Source organism: Acanthopagrus latus, chromosome 6 (assembly GCF_904848185.1).
Source record: "Acanthopagrus latus isolate v.2019 chromosome 6, fAcaLat1.1, whole genome shotgun sequence".
In the NCBI taxonomy this organism is placed as follows: Eukaryota; Metazoa; Chordata; class Actinopteri; order Spariformes; family Sparidae; genus Acanthopagrus; species Acanthopagrus latus.
The window spans coordinates 13,063,566-13,078,643 of NC_051044.1; the positions used below are offsets into that span (position 1 = coordinate 13,063,566).

General features: G+C 41.0%; 1 protein-coding gene across 1 annotated transcript in view; it reads left to right on the forward strand.

Annotated features, from left to right (window-relative positions):
- syn2b (synapsin IIb) overlaps positions 1-11,668 on the forward strand; it is an 84,957-nt gene extending 73,289 nt beyond the window's left edge. Inside the window, exons 9-13 of the mRNA XM_037100797.1 lie at positions 37-139; positions 2,798-2,974; positions 3,178-3,244; positions 7,470-8,352; positions 9,467-11,668. Of these exons, the coding sequence (XP_036956692.1) occupies positions 37-139; positions 2,798-2,974; positions 3,178-3,244; positions 7,470-8,352; positions 9,467-9,620 (1,384 nt within the window). The 3' untranslated portion in view covers positions 9,621-11,668. The remainder of the gene's footprint in view (positions 1-36; positions 140-2,797; positions 2,975-3,177; positions 3,245-7,469; positions 8,353-9,466) is intronic.
- Positions 11,669-15,078: the final 3,410 nt, after the last annotated feature.

Consider the following 15,078-nt stretch of genomic DNA (forward strand, 5'->3'; position numbering starts at 1 on the left):
TTCTTCGCGGACCTAATCCATTTCCCTCTGTGACAGGTACAAGCTATGGGTTGATACCTGCGCGGAGATCTTCGGAGGGCTGGATATCTGTGCCGTCAAAGCCATCTGTGGCAAGGATGGTAATGACTACATTACTGAGGTGAGAAACACCCACACAGAGGAGGAGGGAGGGAGGAAGATTTTGTGGCATTGATTTTATCACTTCACCACCACTTCACACACATCACTGCCTTTTGTTTGGAGACTTTCACCATGTTGACATCAGCCTGTGGGAGTTATGTTTCACCAGAGTATTAATAAGGTCTTTGAGTCTTAAATTTAGCATGTCTGGCCTAATTTACACTGCTGGGGCCTTAGAATGTCTGGCTGGGAATTAACTGGTTGAATCTAACCTGAATACACATTATGAGTCTAATAACTAACATCTGGCAATATCTCAAGAGTAAGTATTGCTAATCTCTGTGGTATCCGCTGTATTCTATTTGTCCGTGGCTCTTTTTTTCAACAGACCTTTCTGCTGGGTTGATTTCTGTGACACTCTTTCCGCTTTCTTCTTTCCAGCAATTTTTCAGCATATCGGTTTCATGTTTCACAGTCTTTGGTCTTGAAGTAATGACCGCAGTGGTTGTAAATAACACTACAACTTTTCTGTTAAATATCTTTCCTAAAGTAAAGACTCAGTATGGAAAATATCGAAAAATTACTCTGATCCCATCGTCACCACTGAATGATTGAATAAAATGAGCTTGCAAAGGCCAGTAGGAGATTTTACACAGCACACGATGATATTATGACTGAGAACACGCCGCTCTTCAGTGGGTCATCTTCTACACAGGTAATATAGTTTTGGCTCGAGGTCACGAAAAGCAGACACTGTGTAATGCAAACACTGTGGAACAGCTAGTACAGTCAAATCAGAGGTGGCAGGTCACGGATGGCCAACCAATCTTATTTGCCACAGATGTAAGATGGTGCTGGTGGTGCGTAGTGAGAGCCAGGAGAAGATCCTGAGAAGGACTGTTGAGGTGGGCAGGAGTGTGTGTTGATGCTCTATACAGAAAATAACTCAAGCCCAAACAGAGAGTCATTGTTCAGGCTCAGATATGTAGAGACACTGGCTCAAACTCAGATACAGAGACACGCTTAGCCTCAGGGAATGAGACTGAGACTGGTTCAGGCTTTGACAGAGGGTCAGGATCAGAAAGAGAAACGGGTTCGTGCTGACGTCTAACACCGCCTGGAATTGTAAGCGAGCGCCTGTGGCTCGTGTGTCCTGTACTGTTGGCACTGGACAGCCCTTGTCAGTGGTTTTTAGGACCATTGAGCATGTAGAATCGGCGGCGGCTCGTCTGTGAGGGAAATCGCTCTGGTGAAAAGAGAAATGGAAAATTAAGGAAGAAACCCCTTGAGTCTGTTAATGTAGTACACGTTAATTTCACCCAGACATGTTTTTTGACTGCATTGGTGGACAACAGTGAAGCCTAGGGAGTGCTGGGCGGTAGGATGGCTGGAGAATGCACAATGAGAACTAATGGAAATATACTTGCACCCAATTTTACGAGCCTAGGAATGATCCTTTCTTGGGACGCTGAGGCAAAGGGAACTGAGAGGACCAGAAACTGAGAGGACAGTGGCAAGGCGGCTTCCAGAAGAGCCAGGAGAGAGTTATCGTAAGGGGTGCAGGACATGAGCTAGTTAGAAATGAAGCTGTAGAAGTAACCGAACTGGAACTGAAAGATACTGGAGAAGAACTGAAAGACTCAGGATCTGGAGCAGGGACTTATTTGGCCACAGGATTGAAGTGTTGAGTGGCCAAGAGTTCTGCCAGCTCAGAGAGAAACTCAACGAGCCCGGGTTTGTAGGACACAAACTAGAGTGCTCTAGAGGCAGCTGCTTCCCTCTGGATGCATTTTGGCAGTAGGTGCAGTGTAACTCAATGGTGTAGGTCCATGGTAGAAGCTGGGCTGACTGGTCAATTTTAGTTAATCCTCCGGCAGCTGACAATGAATAGCTGGACAAAGTGACACTGCACATATGTTTCAAAACAGCTGAAATTCAGTAAATAAGCTTAGGTTTGTTCATGGACCGGCAGTCAACACAGGCAAACAAATCCAATGGCAGTGAGGCAGGGCAGCAGGTACACAGACAGGTAGGTGTTTAAAACTCACAGATGATAACTAGCAGGCAAGCCAAATGACTCAAAGCCAGTAGTAAACCAAGCTTTATACAGACAAAACTGGTACAATAGGCTGTTGAGTGGGAAACTCCAGGAGGGACAATGAGTGGAGGAGTAAGCATGACAAGGTTTGGATAATTATGATGCCAAAGACCAGTCGGGAAGTCTGAGGAGGATGGAGAGGGAGATAATACAGGAGCCACAGTGACACCAACACCCAGTCTATGCAGTTATAAGCTAAACATCCCACTTACACTTTCAAACAGCCTGACTGTCAGAACATAATAGTCAGCAGTTTGGTAGAAGGTAGATTAAGCACTGAAGTGGGAAAGATGTGAAAAACATGTCTCCCCATGAGTCATCTCTACTGTTCTGTAAAGTGTTTTGGTCTCTATAATGCTGCAGTAAAATTGCTGGGTGGATATCCATTTACATGGATGTTGATTGCTCCTTAAAAGTCGCACATGCTCATTTTCTACTTGTAAATGTTCACATGCTTTAATGTTAAAAAAACAAACACATTTTCTCCTGCTCTTTATTGCTGCAGTACCTCTGTACACCCTCTATCTGAACAGAGTAAAATTTTCAATAAAAACATCCCCCTTTTCCCCCTTTGTCCAGGTTGTGGGTTCATCTATGCAGCTGATTGGTGATCACCAGGTGGAGGACCGCCAGCTCATCTCAGAGGTGGTGCAGGCTAAGATGAATCAAGCTCTGGTTACCAGGTCAGCGAGTGTTTCCCGCTCACCTGCTCGCTCCCCTCAAGGCCAGAAGCCAACTACTGTGCAGCCCCAACAGGTAAGGGCTGTGTGGAACGCCACAGAATCGATGTCCTAAAATTAAAATCTGTAATGTCACGTGTTCAAACAACATTTGCTTCAATTCTTTTATGAGAAAAAGCAGAACCCAAGATGTTCTTTACCAGAACCCTCTTGACCATGTTCGCCTTTCTCTCCCTCCATTTGTCTTTCTCTCTCCCCTTTCTCCTCACTCTCCCCCAGAGTGCTGCCCTGAAGGAAGGACTGGCAGATCCAAACAGGACCTCGGGCCAGCGCCCTCAACCTCAAGGTTGTCTTGATACTTCTCTCCATTGTTATACAAGTGCTGCCACTGTAGGGCCAAAGCATGTCTTGGGAAAGACTCTCTGAAACAGTTCTAGGACACTATCCGACATCTTAAGAGATTATTCTGAAACGAAGTAGCTACTATTTGAAAATAATTAACATCCTAAAAATACAGCTCGATCAGCAGAATAAAAGTTGGCACTGTATGTTTCTGCAAAGCATGGATATGTATCAACTTTATATTTCTTTTAGTTCAGGTTTTAATTTTGTGTTTCAATGCTGTGCTTAGCATCTGGTTAGGGGTTAGGCACAAAACCAACTTAGTTATGGTTTGGGCTAAAAAATACCTGCATTGGTTGCCACAAACAGCCGGAGGTGTCCTGACTTCTGGTCAAAAATATATATTTTTTTGTCACCACGGAAACAACGGGAAATTGCCATGACATCCTGTCAAAGTTATCCAGTGGTGTCACACTCACAAATGGTAAAACGCAGTCTCAGTCTTACTGCTGTCAGTGGCTTGGCAGCCTTCTTGCCTGTAACTCCATCACCATCCAATTCACCTCCTGATTTAAAAGTCAGGTCATCACCATGTGCTGCTCATGTGATGACACATGTTGTAGAAACATCATGAATCAGTGGTTTGCAGAAATATTACCTGCCCCCTTTTTATTGCTGCAACTGGTATGCAAAAGGAGCACTGCCATCAGAGAAAAAACCTCACCCGGAAAAAAATGTTATTTACTAGAGGGATTAAATTAACTGAGATATAACATGTTATTTGGTGAGCTTTAGAGATTCCTGTAGGTGAATTTTCTCACTTTGACGGAGCAAGGCTTGCTGTTTGCCCCTGTTTACAGTCTTTTAGCCAGGCTAAGCTAAGCTAATGGCCTGCTGTGATGTGAATCTTCCCATCTAATTTTTTGCAAATGAATGTGTATTTTCTGAAATGATAACTTTAGGAGTAAGAGCAGTTTGTGTTATATCTGCATCCTTACTTCTGTTCCTTGAAAGTAACACTGTCCGCCATCATTGCCTTAAACTAACACATTGGTTTCATGGATTCAGCGTAGATAGTGATGATCGCTGCAGAAATCTGGGTCCAAGAAAAGCATAAGATTGCTGCTGTCTGTTTTGAACTTTTACCACTTGACTTAACAAACAAATGTACAGTGCGGTGCATTTATCCAGCCTATTGGGTTTAATTGCAGCCATAGTGTTTGTGTGAGTGTGGTGATGTTTGTGCTCAGGGCTGTTAAAACTAAATGTGCCTGATAAAAGCAGTGGTATAACATGCTCAATTAACAAAGCCATTATTATTGCTGTCGTTGTTGTTGTTGTTGTACCGTTTTCCGTGTGTGTTTGCATGTTTGTTCATTATCTTGAATTCCTTTTTTTGTCATTTTGCATGGATGTGCCAGTATTCCATGTCGTGTTTGATATGTTTTTCTGCTGGTTGTTTAAGAAATTCCAGATTTTTATGTTTTACAGGAATAGTTAGACAAATATGTGCAAGTCAGATTTCAAGTTTAATTTATTTGAATCTTACTGATTCGACAGTGGCAGACATGAGCTTATTGTTTCATGTCTTATTTTATCTGCATTCTTGATTGTAAAAGTAATTAAGATCCCCTCTTAAAGGGCGACTCCACCAGTTTTACACACTAAAGTGTGTTTACAGGTTTTGAGGATAACTGCTACATATATGGAAAGGAGTAATATAAAGCTTTCTGTGGCTCCAGAGGAAGCTGATAAATTGCCTCCAGCGATGTCACTCAGTGGCTAAGTTACATTTTGGGTAATGTAGGCACCAAGTTTTGAAAAGGAAGAAGAATGTGTGTAATTAAACACGTGTGATATCCGTAGTTCTGCTGCATCAATTTTGATCATTTGTTTTTAAGCTATCCAGCAGTGTTACTGGAGTACAATGCTGGATCAGTGGACTGCTGAGTGACATCACCGGAGGCAATTTCTCAGATTACATGCAGCTTCCTTGTTTCCTACTACTTTTTTCACATGCATAAATACTCCCCATGCCCTGTAAACGCACGTTAATTTGTAAAGATGGTGGAGTTACCCTTTAAATATGCTGCACATGATCACTATGCAAGTTCTGGTTAGCTCAGTCATGTTTTAGTCTTAGTGATGATTAATGCTCGGCTTTTGAATCCTTCTTGCCATCTTTAATTCATGTTTATTATTCTGGTGAAAATCAAGTTTATGATGAACAAAACTTCCTGTCAAGCAACAAATCCCCTTTTTCAAGACCTGAATGTTTTGTGAATAACTGCTCAGTGTTGTAAATTGGTTGTAAATTAACCCTAAATGTTCTGTGTTACAATACCTGAGACAAGACAAAGTGGCTTCATACGGTACACAATGCATATGTTTCTCGGCAATTTTCAAGCCTGATGACGTGATTAATGAAAAGTCTTAAAGAAAATATGCATCTTTTTCTTTCTGTGCATGGTCATTGCTAATTTGCTTGGAACTCTGAACCACCGAATGTCTGATATTTGATCTTAACACACTATCTGGCTGTAAATATTAGTTGTTTAAGATGAAGAGGTTTAGTTTAACAGAAACACAGGTTTAAAAGGCCAATGTGTTCGCTTACATAGCTGAACTGCCTCTTCAGAAAAGCATTTAATAAACGTGTAATTATGAGAAATGTACAAACAAATATAGCTTGACGTAATGACCAGTTCAAGGTTTGTATCCAAGCAAATTCTTTGTCTCCTTTGACAAATTGTGTTTGTACAAATGGTATTTTCTTTGGTTTTTATGTGCCGTGAGTCCCAAGCAACCATTGGGATGTTTTATGACAAACTCTCAAACAAAGCTGATAAAAACGTAAGACTCATAGCCATTTAGCCACCCTACAGATACATCTGGGATGACTTTTCGTGAAGGTTTTTGTAGTGATCATAGAATGTGAACAAGATCATGTATATAGTGACATGAATATCCTTAACTCTAAATATAAATGTATATTAATCATAAATTAATGTACTCCTTCCAAGCTTTGTTCAAAAAAATCTTTTAAAAAAGGCTTTAAAGGATAAGTTCAGCCAAAATTGAAAATTCAGTCCTTATTTGCTCAACCCCTATATGGATAGAGGTTTAAAAGGTTAAAAAAAAAACAATTTAAAAACACACATTTAATGGTTCCATACAGCTCGTCCAACATGATCACATCTCCTGGAAGCCCTGTGATTGATTTAAAAATATATATATATATTTATGACCTTTTTGCAGCTGCTATCTTCTCTGTGGCTGATAAGATAAAAGGGTTAACGTGCACCCTGTCGGAGATCGAAGCAAAAGCTCAACCGTGCATTGAGGCTGTGAATAACATCTAATATATTTCGGACCTCTGGAGTTACGGTGACTTGAGTAACATCGGACAAGTCCACGTCTACGTCAGTTATTTAAGAGAATGCTGCAGCACCGTTTTGCTTCAAAGCTCTAAAAATGCTAAATGAACTATAATACTTGACCAGACTTCCCTTCGGTATGCGGGTGAGCAGATAATGGCAGAATTTTTCCTTTTTAATAACTATTATAAGACTATAATCCTGCATCCTGGAAAGTGAATAATGAGTCATTGGAAACTCATCCCTGCCCAGTCTCTTCCTTCTCAGCATGTGTGATCAGTGTTTTTGTGCTGCGTGATGAGTTGCTTTGCTGCCTGCATTTGAGATTCTAAGTTGTTTCATATTCGTTCTTGATTATATAATTTCTCTTATTTTTCTTTCCTTTTCTTTATTTACTTTCCTCTCGTTGCCTCTTATTATCAGCACACGTCATCCTTACATCACGAGCTGTTGTGCATAAAAGCAACCAACACTTGATATTTGGCATGATAGGCGAGTCACCACACCTTCTCTTAACTGTCGGTCTGCTGCCCCCTGCTGGTCACTGTAGTCCCTGGCACCAGATGAGTTGGTTAGGATTTTTCTATGAATGTGAGAGGTCATCATGTGAATGGGCATGTCTAGACTGACGCTCATATCTGTATCATGTTCTGCTTTGTTCTTTGGTGAGTGTTACAAACGGCTGGTTTTCTAAACGCTGCACTAAAACAACAGGAGCTAGATTGAAGAAATAATTATGCTTATTTATTTCTTTACTTTTCTTTCTGCTTTTTTATTAGCTTTATTTGCCTTTATTTGTTAAATAGCGATTGAACTGTAATCTTATTTAATTGTGTTGTCTCAATCTTTTAGGTGCACCAGTGAAATCACAGAGTGTAGAGCAATCATCAGAGTCAGCTAAGAGAGCATCTGAACCAGTACCAAAGCCCATCCAGGCCCAGAAACCTGTTCCAGGTCCAGCTCAGAAACCAGTTCAGGCTCAGAAGCCGGGTCCAGTCCAGAGGGCCGGCTCAGTCAACAAGCCTCCAGTGCCAAGGCCTCCCCCAATGACAAGAGCCCCATCCGTCACAAAGTCAACCCCGGGCTCTGCTTCTTCAACAGCCCCAGCCAAAGCTTCACCGTCATCCCCGGCTAAAGCTTCACCATCATCCCCTAAAGCAGCCGCAGCAGCTCCGGCTTCTCCCCCAACCAAAGCAGCAGCACCAGCAGCAGCAGCAGCAGCACCACCTGCAGCCTCCCCTCCTGCTCCAGCACCAGCTGCAGCTACTCCCCCAGCCGCAGCTCCTACCACAGAGCAGCCCAAGCCCCAGCCTCAGGGCTCCCCATCCCCAGCTCCTGGCAAACCCAAAGAGCTGCCTCCTAAACCCACACCACCTGCAAAACCAATCCCTCCGGTACGCAGGAATTCAAAGCCACAGATCCAGCCAAAGCCACAAACCCCACCTCTTCCCAAAGCTTTGCCCAAACCTCAACCTGCCGTCGAAGCCCCAGCACCCACTCAGGCCTCAGATGCTGCCTCAGCCCCTGCCCCAGCACAGGTTCAGTCCCCAGCCAAAGTCAGCCAGTCCCCACCTAATGTCCAGTCTCCAGCCAAGGCTCAGCCCCAGGCTAAGCCGCCCTCTCCTTCCCCAAACCCCGAGCCTGTCCCAGCTGAAGCAGCCGCTGCCCCCGCTGAGGGTCAGGCCCCTGTGGACGAACAGCCAGGATCCCAGCAGAAGACCCATCCTCTGCTGAAGTAAGAGCCGTATTATCAACCCACTGTTGATAATGCAACGACATGCATTTCAATGGGCCATACTTTGTGTTTAGGATACAAAATTACGCTCAAGATCAGCTCTTCTATAGAAAGATAATGTTTGTCACTTAATTCCAATCATGATCAATAGATTTTTTTTTTTCAAAGTGTCAGTCCAACTGCTAAGTCTTTGGGTAACACTTTATTAAAGCTCCCTATTTAGCATTCATAAGCAGTATATAAACATTTAATATGTAGCTGTAAGCAGATATGTGGCACATATACAGTGATTTTATAGGGCAACGCCACCATTTTTACCCATTAAACTGTCTCAAGTACTACCATATATATGTGAAAAAAGTAGTACGAAGCCTTTTGTGGCTCCGGAGGAAGCTGAATGGAATATGCTTTGTGATGCATTGTGGGAAATGTAGGCCCCATGTTTTTAAAGGAGGAAAGATATGTGGAAAAACGTTTTGTTTTTAAACTCTACATAATGAGTCAAATAGCACTAGGAGTGCAATGTTAGACAAGTGTGCCTACATTACCCTCAATGCAATGTAGCCACTGAGTCACATCACTTGTAAGAGTACATTTAGCTTTGTCTGACACACACTTTAATACTTAATACAGGTGGAGTTACCCTTTATGTGTTCATTGATGATATTAATGTCTACCAGACTATAAATCAATAATAAATGACAACATAACATTAATTATGAAACACATATCTTCATAGGAAACTCTGAATTATTTAAAATACTGTACATTAATGACCATTTTGCCTTATATCTGCTTATTACTACATTACTACATTCAGATGTGTTATAAACCATTTATTCTATGTTCATAAACTGCTTATGTATGAATAACAATGTTGACAATTTGGGATGTTTTTCAAAGATAATTGTACAAATAAAGTTTTTGTGACTTTTTGGCCCCCCTACACATTTCCCTATTTGTCTTCCTTCCATATCATTCCCCCTAACTTCCTTTACTAACATTCATAAAATCCTCTTCTCCCCCCTTCATTCTTCCCTGCATCCTTCCTTCCTTCCCTCCTCTCCCCCCCTTTGTTCTCCTGTATCTCTTCTTCCTCCCCTTCCCTCCCCAGTAAGTCCCAGTCCCTGACCAATGCCTTCAACGCCTTCAGCGACTCCTCTTTCTTCCGCGGGGTCTCGAGCTCCGGAGGTGATGGCCAAGAAGAGGCGAAGGCCGAGACCATCCGCAACCTCCGAAAGTCCTTCGCCAGCCTTTTCTCTGACTAGTCACAGCCGAAACCCGTAGTCAGCTCCTTACTGATTCTGGCCCACCCCCATTTAACTATTGGCCAGTGATGACTTGATTGACATTAAATGTGAACCAGTCTGAGATTAAACTTTGTGTGTTAACTGTACTGTATCCCCTCCATTCCCGTCCCTCTTCTCCTCCCTTTTCAGCCTCACTGTGTGAGTAACAGTGAGGCCTGCTGGGATATTCAGCTAATGATGCTGTGCCAGAGTAATTGGACTGAAGGAGTTACGTCATTGATACAGAACAGAACAGAATAGAATAGAATAGAATAGAATAGAATAGAATAGAATAGAATAGAATAGAATAGAATAGAACGGATGAAAAAAATGTCTATTTTTCCCAGAGCACACTTTAAGAATCACAGTATATGGAAAGTATAACAGTATAGATGGAATGTAAATACAGTATATATACATATATATATATATATATATACAGTATATAAATACAAGCATATATAACTAAATGGGAAATAAGCCAATAATAATAATTTAAAAAATCCAGTAGCTTGTTTCAATCAGCTGTTGTCAGTGACATAACTCTTTCATTCAGTGGCTGGATTCATACACGTTTTTAAAAAAATATATTAGATATTTGACATTTGATGGTTTCTCCCACAGTGAATCAATTTTGATCATTAAGTGAAAGTATGTGAGTAAAAAAAAAAGTTTAAAAAAAACAATCTTTCCTGTGTAAATCCAGCCGTTGTGTGTCTGGTCCTTGGCCACTGTCTACTGGGCTCATCATTGCTGCCCCCTTTTTTCTGTCTTACAAGCCTTGAAGTTCATTGTCGTGTGAGGGAGTTGGAAATATGTGTATGTTCCTCTGTGTTCAATTGTTATGCATGGCTCCTCCAAGTGGCTCGGTGTGACTTTTGGAGCAGGTGGGAGCTCTATCAGTGTTGAGTTTTCCCTCCGTTTGCCTCTTTCTCCTTCTCTCTCTCCTTCTCTATCTCTCTCTCTGTCTCTCTCTCTCTCTCTCTCTCTCTCTCTCTCTCTCTCTCTCTCTCTAGATGTTGTAGCCTTATTGTGAACATGTTTTCAAATCACAGCTACATGTGTTAGCTGTGCAGGCCTGGGTCGATTACAACTCGAAATCCATTCATTTGCTTCAAGTGTTTGAATGCTGAAGTATTGATTGCATCGTGTAACTTTGGGTGCATTGGGGATTTGGCCCAGAGCACCAGACTGAATAAATCAATCCTTAAAAGTAAGTGAATGCAATTTCGAAGAGTAAAAAAGACTCATGTCTGTCGCTGTAACTGGTGATCTCTTGTTTCACCTCTGTGTAGATCTATCAACAGTATTGTAATTTGTTGATTATTCTCATGAAAAAGACATTGAGACAGTAGTGCAATAACACCTCAACATGACTGTTGAGCGCTGTCACCCCATTATAAATATAAGTATGACCATACATACAGGACATGTGTATCTGTTAAATACCTTATTCTTACATTCCCTTTAAGGTTCCGTTCAGTGGCGACTTTCCAGGTTGCTTTGCGCTGCAGTCAGAAGCTGACTTTCAGATTAATACGCCATATTAAGCTGTTGGTTTTTTCTGACGGACCTTGTTTTTATCGTGGGACTGAATTTAAGGCAACCTGGAATGAACCCAGCACCTTGACTGGTCAGTTTCAGTTGAGTTGCTGCATTTCAAGTTAAGTAAAAAGTAAAAAAAAACAAAAACAAAAAACAACTTAAAAACCGCATATCAACCTGTCTGCTTATCCACCTCCAGTACTATGTTGAAAGTAAAATTATAACATATTGTATTTGTACGTATGTATGTATGTGTCATCTCAGGAGTTTATTTTTTGTAATATATTGATCGATTTATTTATTTTTTTGAGGCTCCATATTTATGGTACAGTATATATATTGTTTGTTTTGTATTGTGTTTTTATTTGTAACGCAATACTGCTTTGCATGATCTGGTGACTGGTAATGTTTTTGGTTTTTTTCTGTACAGATAAAAAGTTAATAAAGATGTGGTTCCATCATTCCACTGATTCACTAAGTAAGATTCATGCTGGCGGCTGTGCATTTCGTTTTAGGGACGCATAAAGATGTTGTGAAAGCAATGAATAACATTATCAGTGCTGACGAATGCATGATACATAACAGAAAGCTTGTGTTGCAAACAGGGGCATATATTACCATTTGGCCACGTCATGTGCTACTTACTGACATTCATATGAAACCTGTCATATCATGTTCACATTACATGCTTATGACCTAACTCTCATGTCATAAAGTGGAGGGGATGGTGGTGGAATTACAGGTGACAAGGTTGCCGGGCCAATGGCCGCGCTTCAAGGCTGCATTTAAACATTTGCATGTGAAACAAATGGATATTTTTGTCAATTTCGCACTATTTTGTGGAGAACCAAAGAGGGTGTTTTTAATGGGAAGACGGGTCATCTCGAGCCGTGTTGGTGGTGACAACAACAGCTGCTTTCAGTGACACCTTGGGACATCTCCAGTTGAGTTTGCAGAGTTCCAAACAGGTATTTAATGCCAAAACACAATAACCTAACTATAGCATTGTGATTATAGAAAAGAGAAGAAAAAAAATAGTGTAAAGAAACATGAAGTACAACATACAGCATGCAGAACATACATTGCCAACATTTATTCTGACAACTAAGTTGACTTGGGACATAGAGTGATATGGTTACATACCACGTAAGGAAGAGCTTATGAAAAGAGTGCATTGAGTTATATTATGGGAAACATAGGGTTCAGTGTTTCGTAGCATGACAGACTAGGGACAGAAAGTAAAGATATCTCAGTCTCTGCTGCTTCAATTATGACCATTCTTTTCTGAATAGCCCCTGATTGGATGGATGTGCAATACTGAGTACCCTGTTGATTTATATAGCACATACATGTACCTGTTGCTAATGCTATACAACAAGCATATTAAGATTGCAATGGCAAATTCGGAGATGTGGACAAACTTAAAGGTAATGTAAAGTCACAAAAAAGTTTAAAAGTTTGAGTATGGAAGTGTAAAGTACAAATGAAATTCTTTTATATTCAAGCAATTGCCAAAGAGTTTACACAATGCAGCTCTGGGTTCGAGTCCTGGCTTGGGGCCCTTTGCTGCATGTCACTTCCCCCTCTCTCTCTCAGCCTGTTTCCTGTCCTATTCAGTTGTTCTGTCAATAAAGCCAAAAACCAAAAAAAAGTACTTTAAAAAAAAAAAAAAAAAAGGCAAAGAAACATAAAGATCCCCACTCCAGCTTTAAAGTGTCATGAGGGAGGACACACTGATACACATCAATATTGCCAACAGGGCACTTGATTTCTCCAATATCTAAGAGGGGACCTCTGTTTCTGGTCATTTTGAAAAAAAAAAAAAAAAAATAAGTACAAAAGCTTATTTTAAGGTATTTCACCATAATATTACTTCAAATGTGTTCTTTTGATTTTTTTAAAAGAAATTGCCAAGAGGGGACTTGCATCCTTCAGCGGCGTCTACCTATTAAAGGAGGGGCTTCCACACACACACACACACACACATTTAAATGTTCAACTGATACATCATTAGCCCAGCTGAAAACTGCTGGAGCTGCCGACAAATTCAAGATGTCATCACATCTACTAAATGCATCATTGAATGCTTTATCGAGAGTTTACAGTGTAAGGTCAAAGGCAGCCCTGTTTGTTTGAATAGTCTATACAAATACCAAAGTCAAATTCCTATTTTAGTTTGAGTACACCGATAAAGCCGATGCTCATTCTGACAATTATGAAGACATCCATGGCTGTATGGCCACAGGATGGTCATGAAGAAATTAGTAATTGTTGTATTCTCAACCCATATGGTTTTAAATCATTTTCCATATTAAATATATTTCATTAATAATACAGAGAGGGAAAAGTCATAACTTTGTACCTTTCAAAGTTAAAGCAAAAAAAAACGCCTCAAATATACATTCATGAGTTCCTTAATGAAGGGATGAGGGATGAGTTAAACTGCCTGTGCTGAGACAGCAGATGGCACTATAGACACATGGAAACACTATACATGAGAAAGCTTCTCATCTGCAATGACTGGTGCTTGTTGAGCAGCATTTAAATACATTTTACACTCTTCTGGCTCATTTGAATGAAACTTATTTGCTCTTCTCTCGCAGGTTGATTTAAACTGGAAGAGCTGTCTACTTCTGGTGACTGGGACCACCTTGGCCCAGTGCTCCCAGTCATTGTTAAAGGCTGCCACATGAGCCCTGAGCTAACAGCTCTCTCCATTCAATTTGTTTGGTTGCACACATATTTACCACAGAGAGATCGCTTACACCCTTTAGACTATCTTGGATGTATGAGGCACAAACCATCAGTGATGTCATTACTGGCCCTGTGATTATGATTGTGAGGTGCTGATCATGACATCTACAAGGTGGAGACAGTAATGATGATCCTTAGTAATGATTCTTACTTTTGTTTTTTTCTTTCCTTCATGTCATACTGCTCACCCCTCACACGCTTAACTTAACATCACCTTCATGCACACAGGCACACAGAACCTACAAACATAGATCTTAGACATCCACACAATAACAATCTAGTTTACTCCGCACATAACAGCTTTTTCCTTAGGTTACTTTTTTTCGATTCAACCTTTTCACTCATGTTTTGTCACTCAAATTCTTTCATGTCCTAACTTTGATGTCGAACTTCATGAAAGTTTATATAAAGTGTGAGGAAAGAGGCCCTTTCAATATGTACTTCTAACAGTTCAACATCTTTAACTTAAACCACAACACTCACAACAGTGTGTGTGCGTGTGTGTGTGTGTGTGTGTGTGTGTGTGCATATGTATGCATACTAATACCAAATTTAAAAGGTATAAGAGATTTTATACTTTATACCACAAATCTGACAGACGGAGCCATTTGTCCAACAAAGCCTGCCGCGACAGATGATGTGAAACACGTATACAGAACTTCGCACGCAAACTCTTCATATGCATCAATGTACAGCTGAGGCAGAGGAAGCACGTTCTACTTTTGATTCTTGGTCCACGGGATGACCACGTCACTGGAGATCTGTGGGAACGTCTCCATTAGATTGCTCATAGGGACATGGACGTGGGTGGCTAACGCACCAAAGCAAGCCTATACTAGCCAAACCCTGTTTGTGTTGGTGCTCATCCCACCCTTCTGGAGCCAGACAGAGGGAGGACGTGTGAAGGCTCATCATTACATTGGTTAAACACTATAATGTCCAGATTTAGTTTCATGGAATATGTTTGAGGATTGAGGGCGATATCAAGCCATTTTGATCGATTTTAAACAGCTTGCTCTCCTCACAGGCCTGAAAAATGGTTATTTCAGTTCTACTTTATAATAATTAGCATGCCGTGACCGTGTAGGGGAGTCTTGTAAAGAGACACAAGTGCTTTGATGATGAACATTTTCAGATA